This window comes from Oryzias melastigma, linkage group LG1 (assembly GCF_002922805.2).
Source record: "Oryzias melastigma strain HK-1 linkage group LG1, ASM292280v2, whole genome shotgun sequence".
NCBI lineage: Eukaryota > Metazoa > Chordata > Actinopteri > Beloniformes > Adrianichthyidae > Oryzias > Oryzias melastigma.
Genome location: NC_050512.1, coordinates 30769430 through 30781782, shown reverse-complemented (window position 1 = coordinate 30781782; position 12353 = coordinate 30769430). Strand labels below are relative to the sequence as shown.

The 12353-nt window shown below is 40.7% G+C and overlaps 2 protein-coding genes across 6 annotated transcripts in view; one reads left to right on the top strand and one right to left on the bottom strand.

Moving 5' to 3' along the window:
- Window positions 1-12353, bottom strand: part of LOC112157183 (B-cell receptor CD22) — an 821740-nt gene that overhangs the window by 683385 nt on the left and 126002 nt on the right. The window lies entirely within an intron of this gene.
- pkn1a (protein kinase N1a) overlaps window positions 1-12353 on the top strand; it is a 50627-nt gene that overhangs the window by 25405 nt on the left and 12869 nt on the right. For 2 of the 3 annotated variants that reach the window (XM_036214125.1, XM_024289775.2), the window contains exons 1-10: window positions 1343-1399; window positions 1817-2011; window positions 4610-4715; window positions 5750-5898; window positions 6215-6335; window positions 10233-10378; window positions 10472-10685; window positions 10889-11083; window positions 11172-11281; window positions 11355-11498. In XM_036214125.1, the coding sequence (XP_036070018.1) occupies window positions 1358-1399; window positions 1817-2011; window positions 4610-4715; window positions 5750-5898; window positions 6215-6335; window positions 10233-10378; window positions 10472-10685; window positions 10889-11083; window positions 11172-11281; window positions 11355-11498 (1422 nt within the window). In that variant the 5' untranslated portion in view covers window positions 1343-1357. Of the gene's footprint in view, window positions 1-1342; window positions 1400-1816; window positions 2012-4609; window positions 4716-5749; window positions 5899-6214; window positions 6336-10232; window positions 10379-10471; window positions 10686-10888; window positions 11084-11171; window positions 11282-11354; window positions 11499-12353 lie in introns of those variants that run through there. The other variant, XM_024289776.2, reaches the window with a different exon arrangement.

The following is a 12353-nucleotide window of genomic DNA, read 5'->3' as shown; positions in this document are numbered from 1 at the left end:
ATTAAAAGTGGGGTCATCTGGACCCCATAAGAGAGCACGAAGGTAAAGAAAAAGTCTAGTTTCTCTTCATTTATTTTTTCATCACGGCTTTAAGTTCTAAAGCCACACTCCCACCAGAAGCACCTGAACCGTTTCTCCCCTCTTCCTCCTTCAGATGGAACCGCATATTGTGATTTAACTAACACACCGCGTGATTTTTATCCAATTGACCCTTGTCACTGAAAGCCATAATACTTTCAGATGGTTGTTTTAATAGAAGTTGAAAGCCATGTTTGTGTGCTCTTCAAAAATGGAAAAAAAGGTTTTTCCTCACTTGCTTTTTTATATTATGATTTTTCAGAATTTTTGTGTTTTTGTTGTTGTTTTCTTAAACACAAAATCAAATATTGAACCTAAACAAAACCCCAAAATGAAGGTTAGAAATAAATCCAGAGTTAATATCCTACAATATAAGATTGCTGTTGTTGCTTCATTGTATTTGCTTGACGCATTAACATTATCTCTGACCATGTGACCAGTCCTTAGCAGATTGTCCAATCGGTGAGCTCTGTCAGACATCTTTAATATTTGCTGAGTGTGAATGATGTAGTGATTGAGTGTAAATGGACTCCGGGCTCCGCTTGCCCTCGTCTGGGGTTGTGGTGTCAGACGTAACACCATCTCTGTGTTCTGTTTAAGAACATGAGACGGCCTCCTCCAGCTCCACATCCTCTCTTTGATCTCTTATTTACACTAAAGCAGAAGAAATACCTTTAAAATGACTTCATTTTTAATCTTCAATCTGACATTGAAGTAGATCCTTAAAAGTTATTTTCCACACAATGTTGTGGAGCCCTGTGGCTCCGCCTCCTCCTCCTCCAAGTGGAGATTCTATCATGAGCTCTGATGTTTGTAGATTAGCGGAAGTGAGCGGTCAGTCAAGCATCAGAAAGGCCTCCCGACCCGACTCTCCCCGGCTTTGATCCACTTCTTGGAAACCTCATCCTTCCTTTTCTTCTCTTTCCCTCCCGTGACCCGCCCCATCAGCTGCTCCTCTCTAGAACTGAAGTTTCAGTGGTTTTGATTTACCAAACTCCATGTGTGGAGAAGGTTCAGCGTATCTCCGTCTGCTCTGACAGCAGCAGGAGAGGAAACAGGAAAGGCCTGAGCCGCTTGGTGTTGGGACAGATATCCTCTCATGGAGGCGTTCCCCTCCTCTCTCGCTCCACTCTGCTTCTCTTTATCTCTTTCTATCGTCTTTTTCCTCATTTTTTCCCCTCCCTGGCACATTTTTGCTCTCGGTGTGGCATTCGCCGTCAGCCTGGCTTCAGAAGCCACCCGGTCTGTTCGGTAGCTCTTCAGGAACGTCAGCTTTGCTATGTGTTGGCATGGAGACGAGGAGGATGAGGACGGCTCCGAGGTGAAGAGATTGTTTTTTATTTAACGTTCCTTTCATTAGACGTTGGATCGTCTGTGTTCCTCATGAGGACGTTCTCAGAGTTCTGGTTGTTGCTCGGCTGAAATGGTTCATTTTTGAAGGTTGTTGAGGAGATGTGATCCTAAAAACCACTTTAGTTTCTGTGTTTGAAACTGTTAGATTTTTTTTAAACTAAGCCTTAATCTGAGATGTGTACTTTTAAATCCTCGTGATTTACTAAACCTTTCTTCCTTTTTTGTCTTGTTTTTTCCGTCGTTCCTCGTGTTTGTTTGATCTAATCTTCCTTCTTTTCCTCATTTTTCTGTTACCATCTCGTCTGAAGGAGAATCATCTCGAGGTTATTTTCTAACTTCTCTTACCGTCTCCTCATGAATATTTTTTCTCTCTTCTTCCCTCCAGAGTGACCCAGGCGGCCTGTCGGTTCTGGAGCTGCTTGGTCTGGACCACAGCTCAGACTTCTCCGACTCGAGCGTTCAGCAGCTTCTGGACGAGCAGCGAGAGAGGATCCGCAGAGAGATCCGGAAGGAGCTGAAGATAAAGGAAGGAGCCGAGAACCTGCGCCGGGCCACCACCGACAAGAGGAACGCGCATCAGGTGAGCGGGTTCGGGCCGAGCGCGGTGGCGTGTTGGGATGTGACGGAGTCTTCAGACATCAGAGTTTCTCCTTCCAGCGTTTCTGATGTTCTGCTCTCAGTCTCCAGTTGTTTGAGGCGCCTTTTATGAGAAAAGAAGATGGTTCCAATTCTTCAGATTCAGTCATGCTGGTGTGTTTGGGCTCGCTGACCTTAAGCTTTAGGGTCATTAAAAGGACTTTCTGGTCCAACTGATGGCTGCAGAATGAGCCCAGTTCATCACACTCTCCCCTCCGTGCCTCAAATCACGATTTTACTCTTGTATTCTACATTGAAATTTAAGTTTAAAGGTAAAAAAACTGTTGGTTTGAGTTACTATTTGTTTCATAACCATCTTAGTGGCCTTGTGGTAGAGTGTCCATCCTGATGCTGGAAGATCATGAGTTCAAATCCAAACCGAGTCATGAAAAGACTAAAATTAGGACCCAGTGCTACGGCTGGGTATTGATAATTTCCAGAAACGATTCGATTCGATACCGATTTTTTTTTCAACTCTCCAGTTCAATTCAATTTTGAGTTTACACATTTAGACACATTTGTTTAGAAATACATTAATAATCTACTATATATTTTGAGCATATTCATATTAATCTAAAACTAGTTAAATACTGTAAAATGTATCAGTGAAATAATGAGATTGTTAATATCATACATGGATTCTCTAAAGGAGAAGTTCTAACTAAAATGTTCAGATCATTAACGTAAATGTTGTTCTGCTTCTCCTGGAGGACGTTTCAGTTTGACCACTAGGTGGTGATCATACTATAGCATTACACCTTATTCCAGAAGAAGAAGAGAGTATGAGCAAGAAACGATGTTTTAGACCACAAATCGTTACTTTAAAAAATATTTCCTTAAAAGAGTTTGAAAAATTCATGTCTGTGAATTAATGAAGATGTTAATTTAGTCAGCAATGTTTGTTTAGGTCAACCGAGCGTTAGCATTAACCGTCCTATGGGAAATTCCATTAAATGTTAGCCTCAAACTAGTAGACTTTAGCTTTATGTGCTAAATCGATTTATGTTTTTGTGAATCGATCATTGATCTGTTAAGCTTAAATCAATACAGGTGTACAGGTTTTTAGGCTGAGTGTCACAGAGAGGAGCGGCTGCATCTTAACGGGAGCACAGGTGTGTCTCGCTGTTCTCTTGAGGCTCGCACGGCCACCTGAAAATGGAACGTACCATTGTCGTTTGGACTAAGGCAGGGGTGTCGAACTCCAGGCCTCGGGGGCTGCTGTCCAACATGTTTTCTAAATAACCTGCCATAGAAGCTCCTGATTGGCTGAACTCACCTGATCCAGGTAATCAGCAGCAGATAAGGCAGGAAGTTATTAAATAAAAGAATCCAGAACATTTGACTGTTAAATTTTGATTACATTTTATAATTTTGTTTGTGTAAACACATGGTTGTGTTTGATTCAGAGGGTGAACTGTGATAGATTTCACAATCTTTAGTATGAAAAGCAGAACATGAAAATCACAAAGTAAAGAACTCTTCTGAAGGATTTTTTTAAACAGACTAGAATAAGCAAATAGAAATATAGTTTTTATTTTGATCTGAATAGGAATTCAGCAACATTTTCTGTTAGTTATCGAAGACCCACTCTAATAAAAATTGTGGTTTTCGTGTTTTGACATGTTTTTGTAGCATTTTCTCACAATGTAGGACATGTATGAAATAATTTAAGATTCAAACTGAGTATCTGAGTATTTATTTATTCAAATCGCATTGGATCAGCAGCAGATTTAAACCTGCGGTATAAAAAAAGTTCTGGTTGTGATGCAGCAGCTGTGATGGGCGGGGCAACAGTCTTCCTTCTCTGCTCCAATTCTGATGCATCCACCTGCTGACAAATAGACCCGTTAACGTCTTCATTTTACTTGTCTGATCATGTGGATCAAACTGTGCGGCTGGATAGCTCTGATATTGCTGTTTTTGCTATGCTAATGTTAGCATGGCCTTTTGAGGGGCTGTAAGCCAGTGGGAGAGAATGTAAACAAAGGGATGCTGGGATATCAACGTAGGGTTACTTCTATGCCACAAACAGACGTGAATTTCTAATGAGCTCCTGCCGCTCTGCAGAGACTATGTCTTTAATAAACGACACAGACTTTTGGCTAAAACCTGCTTAAAAGACGACATGGAATTATTTTACAATAGATAAAAATATAGTTAGACTTGAAACTCAGAACCGCACTATAAGTGTGTTTTAAGTTCACAGTGCCGTTAGGAATGATCGTCCTTTATTAGTCTGGAATGTTTTTAATAAATGACACAATTTTTCTGAGTAAAAACAAATCTCCTTTCTTGGGATTTTATTGAAGAGTGACTATTTCCTTAAGTGGGTTAAAGGGAGCACAGACATGTTTCAGAGTCCTTAAACTTTATCAAAGTAAATCATTTGAAGAACTTGACTTAGAAAATAGAACTTTTTTCAGAAAAAGAAGTGTTTCCTTCTACTTCTGTTCCAATAATTTCATAAAGAACATAAGCTCGATTGAAGGACGATTTCCTCTTCAGAAGTGGAAGTAAGTACAGAAGTTTTCTTTGTTTTCAGGTTGAGAGTCAGCTGCGGTCGTCGAACCGTCGCCTCGATCACCTTCACGCTCAGCTGCAGGAACTGGACGCTCACATTGTGGTGAAGGGAGGAGAGGAGAATAAAGGTGAGGCTGCAGCCGCCATTATTTAGACACTTCAACAGAGTTATTTCAGACATCAAGTCAGTTTTTAACACTTTTGTTTGGGCTTTTTACTTAAATCTTCCTAAATCTGCATAAAAATGTTGTTTTTCTTTTCGTTTTGTGTCATTTTAATGTTGCTTTTATCCTTCTATCAATCCACAATGATTCAAATGACCAAATATTTGTCTTCTTCTGGAATGTAGTCGGTGCTGAGGTTCTGTTTGACATCAAACTGCTCATCCTATTGTTGGAAAATGACCAACTTATAAACATTTATTCGAACTCTCACTTGTTTGTTTTGTTTTTGATAAGTTTTTCTGCATAAATCAGCGAAACTCTTTGGAATTTAAGAGCAAACACTGATTTACTGACTTTTCATCAACATTTGTTAAACTGTTTGTGTTAGAAAATAACATGTTTGTATCAGAAAATAATTTGTAGGAGGTCCAGACTTCACTTCAGGCTCCAGTTTAATCTAAACTAAACTCAAGTCCAGATTCTTCTCTGCCGTTTATCTCTTTTTCTATGTTAAAAAAGTCAAATCTGATCCGTATAAGCACATTTCTTGAGATGTTATTGATATTTTTATTGTTTTTTTAACAGAGAATCGTTTTTGTTTTTCATTTGGCCTCTAAAAGGCTCTGAAAATGTAAATTGTTGTTTACATTTTTACTGGTTGAATTCTGGATTATAAAAGTTTAACACAACTGTTTTCTTTATTTTAAGGCTGAAATCTTTTTTGTTTCATCGTCTCCTTCCTACTCAGGATAATTTCTCAGTGTTTCTTTTTCTGTACTTTCTTATCTGTGACACTTTGGGACATTTGTGTCTTTTTATAGTTTAGGACAACAGTATAAAGAAAAACTGTTTTTAAAGTTTGAAACTTCCATTAATAGTTTCCTTAAAGCATTTCTAAAGTCACAGACTTCAGTCTAAAGTGGTGAAGTCTACACAACAATCTGTTCCTGAACTCTGTAATTATTCAGTCTGACCTGCTGCTCCTTGTTTTCTGACAGATGAGTGTCCTCAGTCTCCGGGGGCCGAGAGCCGAACGTCGGCTCACAAAGAACGCATCGCAGCCCTGGAGAGGCAGCTCAACATCGAGCTGAAAGTCAAGCAGGGGGTGGAGAACATGATCCCCATCTACGCCAACGGATCCACCAAGGTACAGCGCCGCTGTGTTTACGAACTGACATCACGTTGACAAATATGCCACATTTACAACAAATTTACAGCAGATCAAAAAAAAAAAACTGCAGCTGGGCTGTGAAAAGACCACCTGATAACCAGAGGAACGCCTATATCGTGATCTCTTCCTTTACCTGTGCTCACATCTCCAGTCATAACCTTAAACACCCCCCCCTCCTTCCATCACCGCAGCAGCTGTAAAAACTCCAAAGAATGATCGATGAAGAAGCTAAAACTCTTCATTTTCTCCTCATTCCTGTTTTTTTGTTTCTGTTTGTTCCTGCTTGCCCCAGGATAAGAAGATGCTGCAGACGGCCCAGCAGATGCTGCAGGACAGCAAAACGAAAATCGACATCATCCGAATGCAGATCCGGAAGGCGGTTCAGGCCACCGAGCACAGCGACGACCCACAGGGTGAGTCGGAGCTGATCCCCGCCAGATTTTAGCTCCTTAAAGAGATGCAGCCTGTGCTGGACTGAATGAAGTCACAATGAGCATCAAATGGTCCCATTTATAGTTATTTTTCAGAAGGAATCTCTCACTTTGAGGCTGTGTGGTCTCTGACGGCGGTCAGCGAGGAGACGGATCCTCTTCTCTTTGCTCCTCAGCGAGCAGCAGCACTTCAAACAGATGAACGAGCGTCTGTAGTTTGCAGCTTTCGCTTTGATTCTAGACGAGATCGCCGCTCTGCCCTCTGGGGGCTGGAAGGGGTCCATAGAAACCCTTTGAAAGGATCCACCTGGTCTTTTATGACAAATGCACTGACACCTTCAGGTGTGTGCAGCTCTGATGAAGATCCACACGCAGGTCAGATAACCACGAGCTGACCCGATTTGACCACAGGAGAGCGTGGATGGAAAAAGCAGACTGCAGAGATGTAGTCGTCCCTCTGGGGTTGTTCATCTCCTCCACATCATCTCAGCTGCTCACCGCTGAGAAAACTGATTCAAAGAACTCCCAATCGGACCTTTTAAGGTCATTTCTCATCCATCTGTGCGGAAAACCTTCAGGGGTTTGAATTGAGTTATTTCTACTACAGGATGATGAGAATAGAATCACCGACCGACCACACTCCTTTATGTTTGTAGAGTTTACGGTCATGAGATGTTTCCAGTTTGGTTTAAGGGGTTCGAACTTTTCTGGTTGAAACAGCTGTCGGTCTTAAATAGTGCTGCCACAAACGATTTTTTTAAAAATCGATTTAAAAAATGAGAAATCTGTACGACACCCCTACGTCTCACATACTTCACCCTACTAAACCCGAGCTCACACTCCATCCAGTCCAGCTCCGGTGCAGCCGTCAGAGTTATTAGATACTTGAGGTCCATTTGGCACAAGAGACACAGCAGAGAAAAGACTTAAACATATAAATAAATTATAAAAACACATGGTAATACAAGTATAAAAACCAGTAAAACACTGACATAAAATGACTAATATTGTAAACTTAAAAAACAATTGCAGACGTATTTACATTCTTTTGGTTATTTTAACTCTCAACAGTTGACGCAATTAATGCAACTTCAGCAGATTGTGAAGTGGAGAATCGCAGCTGAAGGGCGGATGTAATCAACATGGATCAGCTGATTCTGCCGCAGATAAAACAACTTTTAGAAGGTTTCTCCACAATATGTGATGCTTAGAAGATAAAATGATGAAGAACTTTGAGGAGAGAAAAAATGTGGAGAACATTTTCAGATTTTGCAGTTAAATTATCAAAAATAACAATAATTGTTTATATTACTGATGAACTTGACCAGTAGGTTTACAAAAAAATAAAAAATAAATAAAACTTGTTTAAAATGTCAAACACCATTTCTTTCTGTTTAAATATTTGTTTTCATCAGTTTGTTGATTCTGATCTCCTGTTCTATAAGATATAAATGGTGATTTAACACAAATAATGTCAATTTTCATCCATCCAGTAAAAACCAAATACATAGCAATGAAAATTATATTAAAAAGTAAGAATCGTGGTTCGATTCGTGAATCTAATCTGATCTCCACCTGACCGATATCAAAGAGTTGTCCGGTCAACACTCGATTTTCACTCAAAACCTCGGCTTCCAGCGCGCAGCGTGTAATAGTGTGACTGCTGTGGCCAAGCGGCTGATTTAGCTAAAAAAATTGTCATCGCGGCAGCATTTTAGTATATGTGACCGTAGCTTAAACCAAAAACTTTCAAACAAAACTTTTCATTTAATTCCACTTTCATCTCTTAGTTTCATGAACTGTGTTCAGAAAGTTTTCTGCTTTTTTCAGATGCAGTTTTACAAACTCACGTTTGTTCTGAATATAGTCTTTTTTCCTGCTAAATTTACCAAATTTGTTGCTGAATTTAAGAAGCGAACTGAGGCTTGTAGAAGCTGAGATGTATTTATGTTTGGGATTAACCTGCTTCAGATAACTGGAGATTATTTGTTTGAACACATCAAAGCTCAGAAACTGTCATAATGACTAACATGAGGTGGTGCAGATCATAAGCAGCTCTTTTATTCTCTAAATTATTATTTATTTATTTCGTCTGTCTAGTTTCACTGAGGAAACAGGAGCTTCTGTTTCCTCAGGATGAACTCTAGAAAATCTTCTTCTAGAGAATTCCAGACATCAAAGCTCTGTGTTGGCTGCAGCATCAAAGACACGCGTCCTCCATCCTTCTCCTCAGACTGCAGGCCCGTCTCTGCGCACACGCCGCTCGCACACCGACGATCTCCAGGCACCACACCCGCTGAACGGGTCGTCCAGCCAGGAGCTCTGAGCTGCAGGCGGAGCGCCTTATTAGGAGATAAACCTCCTGTGATCCCGTTTCTCCCCCTCATACCTCAGACGCTGCTAAAACTGTTTCCACCTGCACTTCGTCCCTCTTATCTTCAGCTTGAAAGTCAGCTTCCTCTTATTTGTGTTATCTCCACAGTTTCACACACGTTCCTGTTAACCTGATTTATTAATAGCTGCTCAGAACAGATAAAAACGAACCTGCTGCATCTGTTTGTTTAGGGGGAGGAGCTAAAGTCGGTTTCCTGTTTGACTCTTGTTAATAACATGTTGAATTATATTCTTGTGAATATTTACAGTTTGGATCAGGAAACAAAAACTGCAACATCTACTAAAATAATCCTCTGATTCTAAGCTCTCAGAACCACTGACTGTATATGAGAACTGGACTGAGTGACCCCACCCTCCCAGATAATCCAAACGGGAAGTGTCTCCAAGAAGCCAAAATTCCATCGTCTTCTATAGAGAAATAAACAGCTGTTACTCAGTCATTCTATTGGTCAGAATCGTCATTTATTTATATGTTTTTTCTGTAGTTCTCAGTAAAGGTGGAGGTAGGTGGAGCCCGCTGGCCCCCGTTCTAAACGCTTTTCAAGAGGTAGGGGTGTTGCCTTCCATCAAGCTCACTCCTGATTGGCCTCAGTGGTTGCCATAGCAACCTTGACCCAGAACAAGTCGGACCAATCACTACGTCTGGCTCCACTATGGTGCCAAATAATGGCGACTGAATAGACTTGGAGCCATAAGTAAGTCATTTTTGATGGGTGACGTCACACCCACTCACTCCAGTTCTCATAGATCTTTTGTTCGCAGCCTTTCACAATAAAAGAAACGTTTAGTCCAGTTTGTTACACGAAGTCCCACCTTAGAAAAATATTCATTTATGTTTCTATGGCCATTAAACCATTCATCACTTAAATACTGTTCATAAATATATGCAATAATAGAATTGGAACAATTTTATATATTTTTTAATAAATACTTTTGACAGAAGTACATGTTCCATTCAAAATAAAATACGTTCCATGTCAGGGAAGATTCTGAAAGTTGCATTTCTGCTTTAATAACTTTCCCTCTGAACAGAAACTAAACATTTGATAAGAATCTGAGTTTAAATTCATTCTAATAACAAACTCCTCTGACAATATATCAAACCTTTTACCATCATTCTGCTCAGTTATAAGGAGGAAATGTAAAGCTCCTGACTCGGACGGTTAACTTATAATTATGTAAAATGAATGAAAAACTTAATCTAGTATTAACTCAGATTGTTGGCATTTTTCTTCAAAGCCAAAGAGCTCTGAATTCTCGGGTTGCAGACCACAGATGTTCCTGTGAATTTATGTTTTTTGTCTGCGGACGGTCGACCGTCCTGAGTCTGGTTCTGCTGGAGGCTTCCTCTTAATCTCCCGTTTAGACGGAGCTTTTTCTGTCTCAGAATGAGGTGAAAACCTTCAAGATGTTCCGATAAAGTGAGACGGTCTGTTGGATGGAACCAATTGTAAACTCTACGCGTCTGTTTCTTTGTTCCTCCAGCGAACCACGACCTCTGCGGCGTGGAGCTGCGCGTGGAGGAGCTGAGGCATCACTACAGGGTGGAGCACGCCGTCGCGGAGGGGGCCAAAAACGTCCTGAGGCTCCTCGGGGCCAACAAAGTCCAGGACAAGAAGGCTCTGTCTGAGGTCAGAGCAGAACCTTTCCTGAGCTTCTCCAGTCTCTGCGGTTTGGAGGTTCCAGCCTCAGTTTTAACCCGTCTGCGTCTCGCCGCTGCACAGGCACAGTCCCGCCTCAGCGAGGCGTCGCAGCGCTTGGACCTTCTGAGGGACTCCCTGGACCGCCGTTTAGCCGAGCTGCCAGAGGACCATCCCAAAGCCAACGTCATCAAAGAGGAGCTGGTCCTGGCCGCCTCACCGGCCTTCAGCTCCCGCCATGGCGCCCCCTACCTGCAAAACCAGTACAGCACGCTCAACAAGCCGTCGCCTCTCACCGGTAGGCAACTCCAATCGGATTGTAAGAGTTAATTTCTGCTTCTGTTGAAGCCTTTTTTAAAGGTTTTAAATAATGGTGAACCAAATCATTTCGGCTTCAGGAAAGAACAGTTTCTGTTTTCATCCCACACATGAACGACCATCGTGGTTTTGGGTTTACCATGTAAAAACTCTGATTAACTCCTGGGTTTCTCTGCTCCTCAGGAACCCTCCAGGTGCAGCTCCTGGGCTGCGTCGGGCTGCTGGAAACGGTCCCGGGTCGCAGCAAAGGGTCGGCCGTGACCCTGCCCTGCTACAGCCCCGGAGACAGCCGGTCCTTCATGAGAAGCAGCAAGGGTCTGTACGGACGCACCGGCTCTGTGAGCGGCAAAACGCCCAGCAAGAGCGAGGAGCTCTCCTGTGAGTCCCCGCCGCGGCGCCCTGCGCTCACAGCTTCAGTTTCACCGCCTTCTGACTGTTTCTGAGAACGGTTTGTTTCTGCGATCAGCTGAGGTGAGCGCGGTGCTGAAGCTGGACAACGCCGTGGTGGGTCAGACGGCGTGGAAGATGGTCGGAGAGCAGGCCTGGGACCAGACCTTCACCGTGGAGCTGGAGAGGGTCTGTATCGACTCAGCTGCTGCAGACCTCTGCTGCAGAATGTTTGTAACACTGTCCATTAATGCTGATCCAGTCCAGAGAGATGGAGATCGCCGTTTACTGGAAGGATTACCGCTCTCTGTGCGCGCTGAAGTACCTGAAGCTGGAGGAGTTCCTGGACAACCAGAAGCACCGAGTGCAGCTGGAGCTGGAGCCTCAGGGGCTGCTGCTGGCCGAGGTACGTCTGCACTCGAAAATTAAGACAGATTCACAAATATGAACAGTAACGTTTAAAGAAGAAAATGTTTATTTTTATTGGAAGGACTGTGTAGTGTTTTCTCTTATCTGAAACATTTTATTAAAAGAAGTGTAGGACTTTATAAAAAGGTTTAACTTCACAGAAAATAAACTTAAAAAAAATACAACCCCCAAAATAAAGTTTTAAATACTGGAGAAGCAAACAACAATGTTTTTCTGGGCTTTTAAAGTTAACTTGACCTTTTTTTCCCTGTTTGTTAGTAGCAGTAATTAACAGCATCTTAAAAGTAAAAATGTTTAAAAAAAAGTAAATAAAAATGTAAAAATAAAAAAATTTGAAACATAGAAATAAATAATTGAAAAAACCCACAAAAATTAAATACGTAAAAATAAAAACATTAGAAAACAAAATATAAAATAACTGTAAAAATAAAAAAGGAAAGAAAAATCATAAATAATAATACAAATAAATAAAAAAAAACTTTGTAAAAAGACTATAAAACATACATTTTGAGAATGGAAAAGTAAAAACCTTTATGTATGTAAAAATATGCATATTTATGTATATCTGTGTGAGTGTTTAAATATCTATATATAATAAAAGGAATTTAAAAATGCAGAATTGAAAAATAAGAAAGACAAAAATGGAAAACAAAGACTAAAAAATAAAAAGGTAGAAAAAATAAACACAATAAAAACATAAAAATAATATAATAAATAAAAAAATACAGAAAAACCTTAATTATTGAAAAAAAACACAAAAATTAAGTAAGTAAAAAATAAAAACATTAGAAAATATAAAATAAAAAAGTAGAAAAAAAAGATAAAAATTTAA